General features: G+C 41.8%; 1 protein-coding gene across 3 annotated transcripts in view; it reads right to left on the reverse strand.

Moving 5' to 3' along the window:
- Positions 1-5,286: 5,286 nt before the first annotated feature.
- Positions 5,287-18,665, reverse strand: part of snphb (syntaphilin b) — a 31,841-nt gene continuing 18,462 nt past the window's right edge. The window contains exons 2-7 of one of the 3 annotated variants that reach the window (XM_086214009.1): positions 17,860-17,988; positions 15,265-15,420; positions 12,204-12,383; positions 11,717-11,824; positions 10,761-10,910; positions 5,287-10,647 (exon numbers count right to left, since the gene is read on the reverse strand). In XM_086214009.1, the coding sequence (XP_086070135.1) occupies positions 8,724-10,647; positions 10,761-10,910; positions 11,717-11,824; positions 12,204-12,383; positions 15,265-15,420; positions 17,860-17,909 (2,568 nt within the window). In that variant the 5' untranslated portion in view covers positions 17,910-17,988 and the 3' untranslated portion in view covers positions 5,287-8,723. The remainder of the gene's footprint in view (positions 10,648-10,760; positions 10,911-11,716; positions 11,825-12,203; positions 12,384-15,264; positions 15,421-17,859; positions 17,989-18,665) is intronic. The other 2 variants (XM_086214010.1, XM_086214011.1) reach the window with 2 other exon arrangements.

Here is an 18,665-nt window from a genome sequence, read left to right on the forward strand (position 1 = left end):
GCCGCTAGCATCAAGCTAAATATGTACATATAGCTGGCTCTTTCTGCATTCTGGAGCTGCAAAGATGTAGAGAAAATTTCCCTTGTGAGCTCAGGACACTTGTTTGAGAGTCGAAAAGGAAAATAGACGTTTTGGGTGAAGTATCAATTTAATTCTTGTCATTGGTTCAGCCTACAAAGTTGCTGTCTGCTATGTATGTTGGAGCGCCTCCCTCTGTCGTATTTCCTTCCGACTGAAGCACAGTGAGACCGAGCAGCACTCACACTCATGTGACTCTCTACTTGATATACAAAGTTGCTCCTTTAAATGCTGTTCTCGTTTGGATGCATGTATTCCTTTAATTTTCTAGGTATGCAATCTGATACAACATAATTCTGTATAAAAAATAAAAAAAAATTTAAAGGTTAGAAAAATCTTAAAAAGTTTATATACGAATGTAACCAAGATAATATTGTAAAACGAATAAACAGTCGGTCTGTTCACATTACTGCGGAGTCCTGTTTTCTTTAGGGCAGCAAAAGGTCACACAACACAGACAAAGCTTGAGACGAACACAGATGAAGACAGCAGACGGGTTTTCCTCCATGCTGTTTAATATAAGGGCTCTTTGTGTTTCTCTACACAGCCTGGTGGGAGTGTGAATGGACAAGTAGCCTAGTGATGGCTTCTACTGTACACACTATTGCCATTAAAATAGATCATTTACATGACGCTTCCTTTAGATAGGACTGATGTCGAGAGGAATTCCTACACAAGGCAACTGAATGTCCTCAGTGGTAACATGTTAAAGGACTATAACTTCTGTATACATCATTACATCGGCTAAAAACACACAATCAGACAAGAATTCCAACGTAAAATGACAATACATGTTCAAATATTGACACACAGACCCCCGGCTCCTCCTGCCTTCCCCAAAATAGTCAGCGTTACACTTACACACTAACGATATACGTGGTATATAATTACTCACCTCCCTTCACCTACATACGCTGGCCAACACCAGCAGGAAGTTCAGGTGCATTATGGGACAAATAGAAAATAGGGTCAGTTTGAGGTATGACTTTATGTTAAGATACACAAAGTAATAAATGGCCTCCTAGCCACTGTGATAATCTAGGATTGAATTCTGTTAAAGTGCTGTGAAGTCAGATGAATAAATCTTCCTCTTACAGGTTTGACGCAGGATAACTTGAAAAGGTCCCCGTCGCAAACGCAGACACCGCAGGCTTTCATGTTTGAATCATTGCTCAAGAAAGAGGAACGTCAACGAGATCTCGATGTTCACTGAGAAAAGAGTCTCAGAACTCGCATTTATGTTCCACATCTGAAACAATCAGCCCATGAATCAGTTCAAATTTTGATACGATAACAATCCTTTTGGTTCTTTATCCAATAAAAAATCCAAATATTTATTGGTTGCAGCTCCACAAATGCTTCAAAAAAAATATTTCTACTGTTCTAGAATTAAAACTCTTTTTGTTGTCGTTGCGCTGAGAATTAATTGGCCTTTCCTGCCTCTACGCTGGTGACAGCTAGAGATTTGAGGTGTAAAGTTTTAGGGATGTCCATACATTCACCCTATTTCTCTTGATTACAAAATCTTGAGAAAGCCTTGAAGATTTTTGTTCGTGTACTACAAACATGGTGGTCAAAGGTCACTGTGATGGACATACATCATACAGCCATTTTACCAAGATGCAGTATTTCTAGTTTTAAAACATTACAGTCCAAACTCTTACTGACAAATAAATCAATGATTGAAATAATTAGTTTCATTTTTTTTTCAATCCTCTGATCTCAGTTTAAGGTGTACGCAAGATCCGGGATCACTTCTTGCAGAAAGAATACAAGTTGTACTAAATAATCAATTTGCAACATTTTCTTGTTCCGTCCAAGATTCTGTGAGTGAGAAATTTTTGCTCAATAGGGACTCTGTCTCCAAATGTTGAAAGAAATCGGACCCTCAAAAATACCACTCACCACTTAAATTGTTAAAAAAAACAAAAGCTGTCATTTTTTTAATTCAGCTTTATTTTTGCCATTTTTTTCTGGTATATCACTTATTCATTTATGTGCTAATCCTTTCCTTTTTCAAAAACATAGGGGAAAAGGCCGTGACTAAACGAGCGAGTGAATACCTGGGCACCAGCACCACGTTGGTCAGATTTCAGAAGAATATAACGAGGGAATTAGCAAAACAAGACAGACCTCAACGACTATTAAAATGATATCGTTCTGGAGTAGACCTAGAGAAGAGCACTTTGAATTTATTTCGTTCTTTTGAAGGGTAATTAACGTTTTCCAATCAACCGATGAAAACACAAAGCTCGACACATTTATTGTCGTCACATAACAGCGCATTTTCCCATTTGAAAAGCTGAAACCAGAGAATATTTTGAATTTTTTGACTGAGAAAAATCTCAATCAATCAATCAATTTTAAAATTGACATATTGGTGAAGCTTTAAATTTCACTGCATGGTCTGCATGTATGAAGAATGTAGTGATTTGTGCACACAAGGCAATGACTTCTGAATTTGAGACCTGTAATTTGTCAATTGAAGACAAAAGATTATTTGTGCGTACGTACAAGATTCCATGGTAAACTTCACGGATCATTTGGTGCTCAGTAATGCACTTCTACGAAGAAACGATGATTTACGATCAGAAATAAGGTCATTTTGAGGAATATTTTCCTTAAAAGAAGAAAACTGCATTTAAAGCTTTCGTTTATCCAGCACGTCTACGCTACATCGCCTGGAGCGCGTCGTTTGTAGGTTAGCATGTTAAGCTAACACCCCACGGAGCTCAAACCAGAGTTGCAATTCCAGGCAATCCATGTAAGTTGAATGTCATTGCACATGGTGACTTTAATATTGAGAGACGGCGGTCACCCCCCCCCCCCCCGAGTTCTCGCTCCTGCTCGCTCACAGGATTATATGGCTTTTTATAAAACATGGTTTGAGCCTCCTCATCCACTTAAGTTGAAGACAGACAGGATCACATCAAGTAGTAAGATGATCAGGGATTTGGAGGGAAAGTTATGGGTGAGATAGTATAGAGGAGACAGTCCTGTCTGTGTGTCTCGAAGGCGTTCGATCTTTTCACAGATTCCAATGCATCGGGAGCAGCTGCTGCACGGACCAGACACAAGAGCATCATGATTGTCACCCATGTCCTACGATGTAGCATCTCCACCGCTAGCGTTGGCGTTGATGCTGTTGTAAAAACTGCATTTATACTCCTGTGTTGTCTGAGTTGGCATGGCCTTTCGATGTACCTTCATGTCGTTAGCTCTCATGCGTATGAAAGGCAACTGCTTTAAAATATTTAAATATATTATACATAAATATATATATTATATATATTCATTTAACTATACATTATATTATATATATTATATACATACACATACATATATATATATATATATATAATTATATTTAAAATATTCAAAGAAATGACGACATACTGGGGTCTGTTTGTAAGGTTGCCATTTTATCAACTCTTCAGACATCAATTTGAGTGAGGGTTTCCTCTAAAATGGCATCAGCCCACCTATGACGTTAGCATATATGGCTTGGCTAATCTTAACTAGTTGTTTAAAAATTATCCTGCTAAAAAAATTCAAACTATAGTTTTGAGTTACAGTTAATGACAATACAGTGGTGGTGGCACGGTGGTGCAGTGGTCAGCACTGTCGCCTCACAGCAAGAATGTTCGGGGTTCAAGTCCCAGCTCGGGCACTGGATCTTTCTGTGTGAGTCTGCATGTTCTCCCTGTTCCTGTGTGGGTTCTCTCTGGTACTCCAGCTTCCTCCCACAGTCCAAAGACATCAAGAGGGGACGAGGCTGATTGATACTCTAAATTGACCGTAGGTGTGACTGTGAGTGTGAATGGTTGTCTGTCTCTATGTGTTGGACTGGTGACCTGTCCAGGGTGAACCCTGCCTCTCACCTGTAGCTGCTGGGATAGGTTACAGCCCCCCCCCCCCCCCGACCCTTAACAGGATTAAGTGGAAGAAAATGGACAGATGGATAATACATTTCTTCTTTTTCCACAAAAAAATGTAAGTGTCTGATGGGAGGGATAATCCCAAAAAGACATTTAAAAATTCATTTTTCTCTGAACTTGGTCTTCCATCTTTGTTTGTCTTTCCTGTTGTTCCACAGATTTTTGGATAAGAGGCAACGTCATGGATCAATGGTTCTTGAGGCAGGAAATGGAATTCGAATTGGTGCTGAACGGTGCTCGATGCGTCATACTACCTTCTGATACAGCACTCTTGCCATTTCGAACAAACCCATGAGAGTAATAAATATTAGAATCTACCTGAAAATGTCAGTAAAATCTTCGATGTACATTAAACAACAATCAACAAAGTGAACTTTAACAATTCGCTTTGCCTTATCGGACATTATTACTGCTATATAAAACTTAAATGACACGCACGGACCAACGGAACAATCAGTCACATTGCATATACATACACCCTTAATTTCAAGTAATTGCTTACAATTCATAAAGTGAACAATAGTGCAAAAATATGTCAATCAAAAAAGTTTAAAAAAAATTAAAACTAAAATCAAAGCTGCTTTGGCTGATGAACGAAACATTTCATTTGTTGACTGTTTTCTTGCTGGTTGTGTCTGGATGATACACGTTTGGCTCACGAGTCTCCGACAGTGAGACGAATTTCATGATCCTTTTACATTTGCAGGCATTTTCTCTCTTTTTTTTTCACTTATTACACATTTATACATGAGGGCCAGCATTAGAACCCTGATACACACATTCGTACAGAGAAAACACCCTGACCCTGAATTGTGATTACACCTCAGAAGACCTCATGTTGATTTTACAGTTTTTACAATGGTCATGTGACATGTCCATATGGAGAATTGCTTTCAATTGGTTGTAAAACAAACACTTATTTGCAGTGACTGACTGGTGTCGTGGACTTGAAATACACACTACCAGAGTGACAGTTAACTAGACCACAAGAGTATTAGAGTTAGCAGAAATATACAGCGGCGAGCACAGACGGAGCACATCGCACCTCAGTCAGATCTACATATTAATGTCAAACTGAGTGAGTATCTACAAACAATCATAATAGGACTTAACCTCATAGAGTTTATGATTTCAAGAGACACGTTGAGTTCACTTATCGTCAGTAATCCGGTATTTCTACTGAGTTTGAAAACTTCAGAGTGCAAGGGTAACAAAATGGCTGAGCTGAAGAGAAATTCCACCCTGAAACAAAATGGGAATACAATGTAAGTGCGAGAGGTCCAAATGATTCTTTCCCAAGAAACAAACATTGCAATACAGAAAAATGAGAAAGACAAAAACAAAAAGGAAACATTTCGGTGCAACTTGGCAGATTTGTTTGAACCACAATTAGCTTAGCATTGGGAAACTGCTAAGCTAGCTCTCTCTAAAAATAAAACCATTGCACCCAGCCCACCAGAGATACATTTTTACCAAAGAAAACCGTAGTCCAAAAAACACAGAAAACAAATAGAGCTCCATGCTGGAATTATTTCTTGTTGGTATAAATGAAACATTATAAAGCATTTTTAGCTTGTGTTAAGCTCAACCTAATTTTGATGGTTCCTCCTTGAAGCTTCTCACTTGCTAGCTCAATACGCTGCTTTCAGACACAAGAGGCTAGCGGACATTCAGTTTATAAACCATGTCAGAGGCAACACTACGAAGGAAACTACCAAGTGGATAACAGAAAACTAAGATCCCGAGCCACTGCTGGTCACTTGGTCGGTGTACTACCGGCGAAAGATGCTGTTAGCAACTGTCGACGGTTATGGTAATGACATCATCATAAGCACTGAGGGATATCACCGTAGAACACTAAAATATGCCTCTGTTCATCTTTGTCCCAATCTTGTCTGACTTCAAAATCACATGACAGCAGTGAGGTTCTCTGCCAATTGTCAGTTGTGTTTTCCGTTTTTAGCAGCAGAGTCCGCTGCTGCTCAGCAAAACTACATCACGCACCTTGAATAAACTGACCAAGAATGCAAACAAACACCTTTCCAGAAAATGTCCAACTTTTCTGTGAGTAGTCACAGGGGGATGCCGAAAATATGGAGGAAGAGATGCGGTCTTTGAAGAGGAATAGATGGGAAACTATTTTGAGTTGTGGTATTTTTGTCCCCAAAAATTGTCGATAATTAATATGACCAGCTTTGCTAAAAACGGTCTTGTAGCATCCAAATCAGCCTCATTTAATTTCTGAAAATGCAATAATATACAAAGTAGAGCCTGGCAAGTATTGGTTGATCACAGACATACGGGTACTGTATTTTTGAATGCATTTTCTAATATGTGCTGATTTAAGCCAACATGTTGGAAAGGGATGCTGCGTGTGTTTCATAAGAAATATAATCACACAGGTTTTCCTCTTCACTTGTGTCATTTCCAACACCGGCAAACAGCTGAGGTATAGAAATGGTTAAAACAATAAATCAGCACAAAGATGAAGAACATCACATATAAGACAGCTGTAACAGTGTTATCATGGTCGAGGGCTCAATGGCGGCTGTCAGTCCTACCCTGGTTCTAGGACTAGATGTACCAGATTGTTTTTATTACTAGAATTAGCATTAGGGATGGGCGAGAGTAATCAATAGAAACAGGAGGATGTTGTCACAAAACTTGATCTTCCATTTTTTTTGCTGTGTGGTTAGGCTTGATTTTGCATCAGTCACCTACAAAACCCCCTCCTGTGCAGTGATCTTGCCTTCAAAATAAAGGTGCGGTGATCCTGCCTTCAAAATAAAAGCTGTATATGTATGTTTTGTTTTTGTTTTTTTACTATTATTGTTTTGTCCTTATAGTATAGAATTCACTGTGTTACATTTTTCTAACCAACTTGGTATGTCAAGGCTGCAGGACACTTGGATTGTGTCAGAAGAGCTGTATGGGGGCTTTTTTTTGGTTTCATTGTGTTGGTGTGTTGTTTGTTTTTTTACATTTGTAAATTGGTCACTTCTACAATGCCTTTTCCTGCTAAACTGCGGCAATTTATTGTGGACTAAACTCCCACCCCACCACCTTCTATCACCGTGATGATTAGTGAATCATGACCGAAAAAGTGGAACATCTTTGTCTCCTTACTTGTTTTTTTATTTCTCTCCTGTCATTTTTTTTCATGCTAAGCTAACAGGATCGATAAGCTCAGACCTTGTTTACATAATGGGGATTCAACAAATACATAGATAAATGCTTACATGCAACATTTGTAAGCTTATTTTTTTTGAAGATTATTTAAAGGAGCAAAAAACAGTTAGGGAGAGGCTACTGAAATCCTCCCCCAAGAGGAAAATATTACCTTCTCACCAACTTATGTTTGATAGCTGGCACTGTATGGGCTTAGTTAATATTCCTATTTTTACATGGCTTTTTGTTATAAAGTTGTTTGTTATGTTGCATCTGTGATTGTTTGTGATTGTTTCAATTGAAATTGTGCGTTGGATATTCCTGTTCCCTGCTGCCATGCGTCTCCGATGAGTTCAAGAAATAGCACTTATTAGCAGTAGCAATAGCAATAGCATTAATCGAGCTGGGAAAAACCTTACTCATGCCCATCCCTAATCAGCATCAGTCCCAAAATTCCAGTCAGTCGGGCGCAAGTAACAACAAAGAGTAAGCATAGAGCCACACCGAACACAGTGAGTCCACCTCCAAAAATGTCCTTGTAGAACTAAGTAATTCCACACAAGACTTATTAATGAGATTTTGAGCCTTTTGTTTAGAACTGAATAGATCCAAAGTCAGCTTCTTTTCGGCTTGATGATTGGTTTCTTTTAGAAATGTGGAATTTCAGCTCAATCAAAAGACATCACTTGATCTCCTCACACCCTCACCTTAAATCCAGAGGTCAGAGGGGACAAATTCAGAGTTCCAATCGGCAGAATCAGTGCAGGGACTATCAGACAAAAATATTATTAACTGCTGCTGCTCTTGGTTTGCATTCCCCTCTGCAGCTGAGAGTTGAGCCATTTTGTGTTCGATGTGAGTCTAGAATTGACCTGAGTTATGCCATTTTGTTCCTGATAGTGAATTTCTGTCTTAAGGGCTTGAAGTTCAAACTGTATGTTTTGTTAGAAAACTTGTAAATTCATGGAGGACTTTGTGTGTTCAGTGAGCAGAGTGGCACTCCTCCACTACAGACCTGACCATTCAGTCGTACATTTACACACCCTAGTACATATCCTGATGTATGCATGTTTTTCAAGTATGCACTCATCAACAATTGCTCATTTGAATGTATCTGACTTACCTTTAACATTTTCCCTGCATTTAAAAACAAAACAATCAGCATCAAACATCCAAGCATCGATCATTCATTTCATTCAGATTTGCGCAAGTCAGTCGTGTTGGCAGATGTCTTGATAGCAACAGCAGAAATAAGAGGGGATAGGACCATAGCGAGCAGGACCAACCAGAGCAGAGATCACACACACACACCCACACCCACACACACACACACACACACACACACACACACACACACACACACACACACACACCTTACAGGTCCCGAGTGCACATTTCCACTTCCTGATGCTCCCATTGGATGAGAATTGCAGGACAGGAAGGTCTTTGTCTTGTTTCCTCACAAAACATTGTGTTGGATTCAACACTCACATGGGGGATGTCAAAGATCATAGCTGAAGCATTAACAAGACCCTCCTCTTATATCTGGGATCCACCCAGGTCTCCCCCGCCAGCGGGGTAATGCCTCAACCCACCTCCCCTGCGCAGCGAGTGCAGAGCCACAGTGCAACAGCCCCGCAGCAAGGACCCTATATGATACATGGGCTGTCCGACTCGCACCGGACCACGGCATAGCCATGCCACCGTTGGAACCACAGGGATCGCAACAGCTAGCAGATCAACCAGGAAGTGTCGACTCCAATAGCTTTTCTCAATTGGCCCAGAAGTGGAGGTGGACTCAGTCTCCTCTGCTGGGTTGCTCCCCTCTTCACCTTCCTCAGCATCTTCATCGTCCTCACTGTCATGCACCTCCACAACAATGACACCAGCTATCTCCTCTTGGGAATTAGATTTCCTTGGCTGGGAGGTGTGAGGCTGTTCTGGTTCGGGTGATGATGCAGGCCCGCAAGGAATCAGTTCTTCTGTCTCTACCTGGGTTGATCCTGCTAATCCATCATCTTGCTGAATGTCTTCCATTTTTCTTTCCTGTATTGTCCCACTTTGTCTGTCTCTGGTGCAATCTACACTCACAAGCTCTGTTGAATTGCACATTGCTTCATTCTCTACTCTAACCTGAATTTCCACCAAATTCCCTTCATCTGGACTCTTTTGTGCCTGTTGCTCCTCTTCTGTGAGTGAGATTACTGTTGTTTCCTCCTGTTTCTCCACTGCAGCAGTTTCTTCCTCCCCCTTCTCTACACCTATATCTTCCTCCCCTCCCTCATTTCCCTCACATGGTGGACTCTCCATGGAACATGCCACAGTGGCAGATCGAGGTAGGGAAGGGACCGGTGGCATTTTGGATACAGGTATTGGCTCTGTGGCCGTGCTCATGACAGTTGCAGTGGTCACCGAAGTGGTGGTGGTGATGGACTCCAGTTCCTCTTCCCCCTCATCAGACATCCAGGTAGAGGTGGGGCTGCAGGCCTGGGAGCGGAAAGTACGTTGCTCAGCAATAGTATCCAGGTCAGATGGGTAAGCTGCTGTTGCAGGGATGGGACAACTTTCAGTCTGAATACCCATTTCTCGAAGAGGGTGTAAGTACAGGTGATGGTGGGACAGGCAAGGGTGGCTCATACAGCTCACACCACCCAGACCACATCGAAATGGTGACAGTCTTTCACCTGTGCACAGCTTCTCAAAGGTAGAGGAGTGTGGAATAGAGTTGGGCACAGAGTGGGACAAGTTGTGAGGGAAAGAATGAGGTAGGGTATGGGAGTAGGTATGAGGCAGAGAGTTGGGTAAGGAGTGAGAAAACGTTTGTGCGTAGGAGTTGAGTAAAGATGCTGTTTCCTCTGAGAGGAAGGCAGCCTCCAGCAGCAGGTCAGCTCGACTTGGGACAGTGCTCTCTCCACAGCACACGAAGCCGCTGTCCTGGGTTCCATCGCCTGACAGACAAGGAAAGTCTGGCCCATTGCCATTTCGATCTGCCACCTGATCGCTCAGCTTAGTGTAGGTGGAACTCCTTGTCAGAGAACGGGCTGGGGAACCATCGCAAGAGCAAGACCCCCTCCCAACTACTGCTGGTTTTGGTATTCCCCCTGGACTTTCTCCTGATACTGACGCCGGCGCCGAACCCCCAACACGGGTCCGACTGCCCGGTATGGATTCCCCCTCTTTTGCTAATCCTGCCTGGGCTAATTCCATGCTGAGCAAAAGGTTTTCAAGCTTATGGTTTTGAGTGTTGATGTCCTGGAAGTACTTCTGAACCCCAGCATCGCCACTGAACCCTGCAGCATCAGTAAGCCTTGCACGAACAGTGTCCACCGCCTGTTTGAGCTGTTGAATCTCCTGACGTGCCTCCTTCAAGGCCAGCTGAGCTTCCACACGGTGGCACTCCTCCTCAACCCAGTCTTCCTGCATTCTGTACAGCTGGCCTCTCAGCTCATCTATCTCTGTGTCCCTGTGAGGGTCAAAATGGAGAAGACAACAGAGACAGAATTAAGGTCACATTGATACTGAAACAATAGGGAAGGAAAGAACCTGAGATACGAGAGTAAGAACAGAACATTTCACCTGTCTTGCAGTGTATTGATGGTTTCCTTTAGCCTGGCGCGCAGGTGTCTGATGCACACCTCTTTCTGTTGCAGGGGTGTGAGGTACTGCTCTGGTGGAGGGGGTCGGATACCATGGTTGTCAGTGCATGATGTGTACTTCTGGTTACGTCTAGGAAATATAGGACACGAGCAAATAAGAGGAAGAAGTGATGATTGCCAGGGCAATGCATGTAATTAGGATGAGATTGTTTTGAAATCTATCCCAAAAAATAGCTCTGTGTGTCTGGTCTTACCGGCTCTGTTATTTAAAAAAATAATCTTTGACCAGCCAGTTCCGTAATTGAACGAATAAGGGCTATTCCAGAATTTGAGAACATTAAAGAATGTCTGGTAAAGGTTTTTAAGTGGTACACAAAAATCCAATCCAATACCTGTTAAACACATTAGGTGTGTAATTTCAGCAAATCAAAAACTGCTATAGAAATTAAAGGTACAGAGTAGAATAGAAGGCAAAGATGTAGCTTTATTCTGACTTAGGGATATGAACAAAGATATTAACTCAAAGGCACTGTGTAGGGAGTAGACCTCTGCCAAGCCGAAAGAACACTGTCTTTCACTGTATTCAACAGTTCTAAATTAAATTTTTGTTTTCCTTGACTTGCACTGTCTTTCCACAAAATCTTGAAAAATTTGTCTTGGTACTCTCTGTGCTCTCACACCTTTATATAAAGTCATAACTACCTGATGATATAACCATGCTTTGGGAGATTGAACACTGTGGAAAACGCTGAAATAGATTGATATGACACTAATTCTTTGGGTAATGAAAGAGCAGACACTGGCACACTCTTAGTTGCAAATTTGTAGGATGAAGCAGGGTGTGACCCCAGAACTGTGTGTACCCCTGGGGATGCACATAAACATTTGGAAATCATGGAGTTAGCGAATACTTTCACTCAGTGGCTAATTCCTCACCCTTTGGTAGGGCTGCAGTCGCTGCCTTTACAAGAGCCTGAGTTGCTGCTGCTACTGAGGGAGGTGTTGCCATAGGGATCTCTGTTACTGGGCACCGCTGGTGTCCGCCTAGTCAAAAGCAAACAGGAGACATATTAATGCCACCTGGTGACATCATGACAGCACCCTCCAGACAAGCAGGTGACAGTGAATTCTGGTAGCTGTTGAGCAACATGATTATGACACTGTTAAAAAACACAAATGAAAACAGACATGAAAGGTAATCCATGGTCACTGGCATGCCATAACAACATCAAAATAGACAAACACCGAGCCACAGTTTAGGACACACACACTTTGTTGAGCCCTGACAGCACTGTAAAGACAAAAAACAAAATAAAAAAATTAAACACTCAGTAGGATAACTGTGGAAAAGCATGTGTCTCATCATTCCCATGCGTCAGATTCAACACTGATTGGGAGGAAAGAAGAGGGATTCTCAACAGACCGAGAGAGAGTGTTGGAGGGAGAGTTTGTTGAGCGGCTGTGGCGTTCCGGAGATTTGGTGGAAGAGTATCCTTTAGTAGGCGACTTGGTCGATGCATAGCCTTTAGTCGGGCGCATTGAGACCATATAGCCTGTCTCCATGGGAACGTAGTCTAGCTCTATGAACCTGCAGTAGTCAAACCTGACAGAAACAACAGGGGTGTTAAACTACAGAAGACAGAACCTTACAATACATGCTACAGACGTAGCCTTTCAGAAGAAATAGCAACACGCACTGAAAATACGGAAAAGTCCCAAGAGAGCTGGCTCTCTAAAAGCTTTGTGAGAGCAAAGATGGAATGCTCTGTTGTAATAGTTTCCATTGTCGAGTCATTTGCAGCTAGGAAGCCTTTACTGGCAATAAGCACAAGCTAACGTCCTGTAACACATTCACAAAAGGCTCTGAAAGTGATGAGGGGAGAAGCAGGCCAGCTAAAGCATTAGCATTTGTTTAGAAGAAACTTATTGATCATTCAAGCACGTAAACTTAATAGAATCTGTGAATGATTTCTGTAAAGTGACAACAGCTTAAATCATTAGTATTACATCCAATGCTAATAGCACACAGCTAATGCTATGTGAAGTTAATGAGATAGCAAAGGGTAAGGGGATCAACACTGTAAACTAGAAAAAAAATACCAACTACATGGTGTAAATGAAGTAAAAGAGAGGGAACAGTTGAGTGGTATCCATGGTAACCAGGAAAAGGAAGGGTAATCTGTGATGGGCAATTTCTGTCAATACATTCTTACAATTTTAAATCAGTCAGCATTATTGTAGACCAACTTGCCAATTCATTCAGTACACCTGAATAAAAACTACTGGCGTATAGTGGCCTGATGTAATTCACATCAAATAGTATGAGCAAAACAATAGTGTAACAGTTTTCTCAGTAAAACAGGTAGGCTACAATTCAGCAAACCAACCCACACCTCTCTCAACAGCGTTGTAGTTTTGAACCACATCAGTTGTACTTAGGTGTACCTAATAAATTGGCAAGATACAGTACATATTGTGTTACATTAAAAAGACCTGACTGCCCAATCACTGGCCTCTGCAGTGGGAGGCGGGGAGAAGCGGGGCCAGTCAGAGCAGCAATGAGGTTTTCTCACACAGGACATGATAACTCCTCACCGCCACTCTAAAATCAAAACAGTCCGACTATTTTTCACAGCAGAGCCGTCCACCCAGCAGAGATAATTACTCTGTAAACAATTATTTAATCACTTTTTCAAATTTGAAGACACACCTTCAAGCTAAGCACAACTCCCTAATACTGGTAGGGGAGAATTAGGAGAGCACTTCCTGTTTGACTTCAATAAGATCAACTATGAAGCCCATTTCCTCATTTTGATTAGTTTGAGGCTTTGAGGTATAACTTACTGTTGATTTATAGTTTTGAACAAGCTGTATCTCGTGGCCACAAATGGATCACATTAAGGAAACAAAATATATCTAGTGGCCTAAAAATAACTAAATCAAAAGGAAGAACTTATCGTGACAAATATCTATATTTCTCTCTATAAACAAGTAATGACGCATATGAATTCTGTCATGCTGTTACACATAGAGCTCCTAAGCCTAAAACAACCAAATAGGGGGAAAAAATTATACCTGGCGTTTTCAAACAACTAAATCAAGGAAACAAGTTCTATCTCATGGTTTCAAAATAACTAAATCCGGGACACAAGTTATAGTGACAAGTATATTTCGTTGTATCTGATCATACAATGAAAATGAAGGCATTCTATTCTATTCTATTCTCTCTCTCTCTCTTTACATATATACATATATATATATATATATACATACATATATATACATATATACACATATATACACACACATATATATATATATATACATATACATATATACATATATATATATCTACACACATAACGCCACACAGGAATTATGTCATGCTGTTACATTACAACATTACAACTTATGGCCAAAAATAACTAAATCAGAGAACAAGTTCTATATTCTGCTCTCAAAATAACTAACTTGAGGGAACAAGGTATATATTGTGGCTTCAAAATAACTTAATCGAAGGAAGAAGTTACAGTGAGCAGTAATTCAAGTGTTTATATTTCTCTCTATTTACTGATAACACTGTTCATGTTACTTGTAGATGTCCGTGTACGCCAACAGGTTTGAGATGTGCTGAGTAAACATGTCTTGTGTGATCCAGTGAGTTGATCAACATGTGATGACAGCCAAGACATTAAGCGAGCACAGAGATGCAGCGACGTGTAGCAGCTGAAGAAGACACCAACAGTGAGAAAGGTGGAACAGTGTCCCATCAATCAGGAGGGGTGGGTGGGAACCTATGGGTGCTGGCTTGGTGACGGCCTGTGCAGATGGTGTAGTAGGATATGAGACTTTGTTTAAGACGATGAAATGATTTTTCATAAACCAGGCGGCACTTTGTGGTTTCAGGCAATGCCAGCGTGTCACCAACTCACCACCCCAGTGGTGTTGGTAGTCATGAGCCAGTATTCATCGGTGATCACCAGCGATCACGATTTTCTTCCACGGCGTAACGATGGCATTACTTCGACTGTGTATATAGCCGCTAAACATTAGATGGTGCAACAGATGTTCCAGTGGACTAAGTGCTCCTACAGTGTGTGTCAGGGTTTCCTTCATTTTCTGTCTTCTAGGTGGTGACAACACAGCCAGCAGGCCTCCAGAGCGGTTTGTGGAATCATGACCCAACAGGGGGTTGTCATGAATTGATGGCCTATTTTCGATAAAACCAGACTTGGATTCTCAAGATTCAATTTAAATCTCGGTGTGTTTTTGTGAATATGTGAATTAATTAAGAATCACATAGGAAATTAATCAATTTTTCCCCCCTGAACTTCAAGAGCTCATTGCAGGAGAATGAAGGGAAATCCCTGATTCCACAGTTTGTGGTGATTGCTCCTCTTGTTTCAGAGGCTACAGTACATGCCGGAGCTACAGCTACAGCTACAGAGCATGCTCTCTTATACTGGAACTGAAGTAAGTCTCACGCAGGGGGCGCGGGCACCGGAATGGCCACTGCCGCTGTGGCTGCTGGCGCGGCAGCCGTCCCCGACCCTGACGCCGACTTGGGCACCGGGAGGGGTGAGGACGCCAGTATTTGCTGTAAGCGGCGTTTGGGCTGCAGCGCCTTCAAAGGGTTGAATCTGAAGAGAAGAGATGATAAAAGAGGAGGACAGCAAAGCTACACACCGTCTGTTGCTATGTTACCATGACAATACAACTACGGTAATCACACAAATTGTCAGTGAGGGATACAGGGATTGTTGCAACAGCTTGGTGACAATATGTACACAGACAATTTAACACAGAAGCAAATCAATACACACAATTAACAATATTACTATAATAATAATACTGCATATACATCTATCCATTTTCTATACCGCTTATCCGTTAAGATTCGGGGGGGGGGGGGGCTGGAGAGGTGGGGTTCACCCTGGACAGGTCCCCAGTCCGTTGCGGGGCCATTGGGAGCAATTAGGGGTTCAGTATCTTACTCAAGGACACTCTGACTTGATCACCAGGGGAAGTGAGGATCGAACCAGAGACCCTTCGGTTCCTAGACGGCCACTCTACCTCCGAGCCATGCTGCCCATACTACTGCATGATAATTAGTAAAGTTTTGATCCAAGTGGAAAAGGAAAGGAATTTTCAGGTTGCAGTGATCACGAGTTCCACCAAAATCTCAACAGGTCAAATTTGAAAAGGTTCATCCATTCTACCTGCAGGAGAAGACATCATCAATAAAAAGAAGCTGGCTGATCTCTGGTCAGTGTGTGCAGAAAGCTCCTTCTTCTTGCAGTTCATACGCTACAGGATCCCTCCTGAAAACCAGGCCATTTATGGGTATATAATTATAGCTAAAACTACTTTCGTTCAGAATAACTGTTGTAAATCCACAAATCATAAAAGGAGTTATAACAGTATTAATAAAAATACATCCAGTATAGTGACACATTAAGCTATCTGTAAATAGTTTACTACCATAAAAAAAACATAATAAGATGTTTAGATGACGTAGCCTGCAGTTCAGACTGACTTTTGTCACCTGTCTGACTGAGTCGCCTGATCTCCAAGGAGTCGCAATTTAATGTTTGGTGAGATGTGGATTACAGCGACCTTTGGTCAGGGGTCATGCGATCAGGCAATCGGATGAACCACAAATCTGAATGACACAGAAAGGCTCCTGTTTTGGAAGGACAAACAACAGATTTTTTTCAAAGCATGGCAATTTACGATGAATCTCTACAAGATCGCTTGAAAGGCATTAGTAAATGGTTTATTCACGATTAATTACAACTTAAAAAAACCTTTGTAAAAGTATAAGTGGAGACACTGATCTGAGTCAATAGAAGGTTTACACACAATTTTGTTCAACGTTAAAAAGGTCGCGTCAGAGTAACACAACAACATACATAGCTGCACGACTACAGAGAGAAGCTGCTGAAAGGACATTGAAGGTTGAAGCGTTAACACCCATAACGCCGTGACTGATCCACCTACATGGGCTGACTTGTGTCAACCCCTGCTGAATCACTCTGGATAGTTGTGATAAAAAGACAACCAAAGACCAAGTTGTGCTCATGACTGAAGGTTAGTTTCTCAGACAGACAACCAGCCCCTTCCTCCTCCTGCTCTGCCCGACTACAGTGCTGCTAAGTCGGCTTGGTGCAGCACCACTGACCTCCTGGAGATCCAACCTCTCCAACTATCTGCTGTGTCTTCCAGATTCAACAGTTTCTTCTTCACTTGTTTTTAGACCTGAACGTGCAGTGCTTTTCACACAAGGTGTGCAGTAGCACTACTGCATGACAGCGATAACGGCAATGACTTGAAAAAGGCAATAGCGAGGATGTGTTGTCTCACGAATGACGAATAATCTTGTCAAATGCAGGGAGAGAGTTGAAACCCGGGCATAGTCAAAGATACACGTAGACAATGTAAATGTGCAAAATTAAAAGGGGGAATAACACATTTTCACATCTTTGCATGTTTAAGCAAAGTTGAAAACATTAATTTTTGGAGAAAAGAAGTTGAAGTTGGTGTTTTAAAAGCAAATCAGAGTGAAGCTCGTCCAAAGACTCTGACATCCGGTTGAGTCAGACGATGGAGGACAGGCTAGTTGTAGATTGAAGGATAATTTTGGTGCTGACAGTGGGAACTGTGAGTTCAAAACTGTATTAAAGCGTGTCTCGTGTTTAAGTTCTACAGGGATATCGAAGGGAAAGCAGGGCAAGGCTTGTATAATGTTCAAGAAAGAAAAGACCACAGTTGAGAGGTCTAAACACCCAGATTCTTGAAATGTACATAAACAGTAGTAGTACAACAGCAGCAGCAGTATTCAGCTTCTCTTTCCCCAAAGAGAATACTCATAGATTATTACTCATAGATAATTTAAGAGGAGAAAATACGCACAAATGATCCAAGCTTGCTGAAAATTTTCCTTGTGTTGCTGTAAACATGACTTCAGGCTTCCTCCTGACAAGATGGCGTCTATATTCATGTAAACTACAGACGCATATCTCACCTATTAATAGTTGTAGATTAAAGAGGAAGAGGATGACTTCTCGTCAGCAACCTACCGGCGGGAGCCTGACGCTGACCTCCGATTGGCTGGCGTGGGGGCAGACATGGGGCCAGACGCCTCACATAACCTTTAGTCTCCTCTGTTCTCACGTTCTCTTCCTGTTCTTCAGCTCAGTGGAGAGAACCTGGATAAAGACAAACCAGGAGTGACAGAGAGCAATTACCACTTAACAAGACTAAGCATTTTGAGGACACACACACACACACACACACACACACACACACACACACACACACACACACACGCTCAGTTGGGTTTTGCTGACTGGCTCTGTGCTGTCCTCGGTATGCTGAGTCAAGTTGACACTTGCAGAGACAGAGGACATCAGGGGTCAGCAGCCAATCAGAGGGAGAACAGAGCCGTCCTCACTCATCTGTCTCATCACAGGCAGGTGTGAGAGCCAGAAGTGAGAAAAGGGATCTGACGTGTGTATGTGTGTGATGGGACAGACATCATATGACCTGATTCTGTCCCACTAGTCATCACAACACTTCACGTCCTGAAAAAAAATCTGTCAAAACAAAAACAAACGAAACCCAGCACTTTCTTTCTCCTGTCAGCTCTATGGTGAATGGTTGGCAGTATTAGTGGCTTCAAGTGGTTCAAGTCAGTGTGTCTGAGCTGGATCCGGAGGGCCAAGCACTGTAGACGGGTATGAAGTGGATTACCTGAGCGATGGAATTTGTCATTGGCTGCCGCTTGTTAAAACTGCATTCCTGTATTTGTTCTGATATAATACACATTCTTGGGCCAAAACTCATACTAATACTTTTATCATTACCGACCCTTAAATCTGTTCCC

Source organism: Aulostomus chinensis, chromosome 9, assembly GCF_037954235.1.
Source record: "Aulostomus chinensis isolate RoL2024-O1b breed Wild chromosome 9, RoL_Achi_v1.0, whole genome shotgun sequence".
Classification (NCBI taxonomy): Eukaryota; Metazoa; Chordata; class Actinopteri; order Syngnathiformes; family Aulostomidae; genus Aulostomus; species Aulostomus chinensis.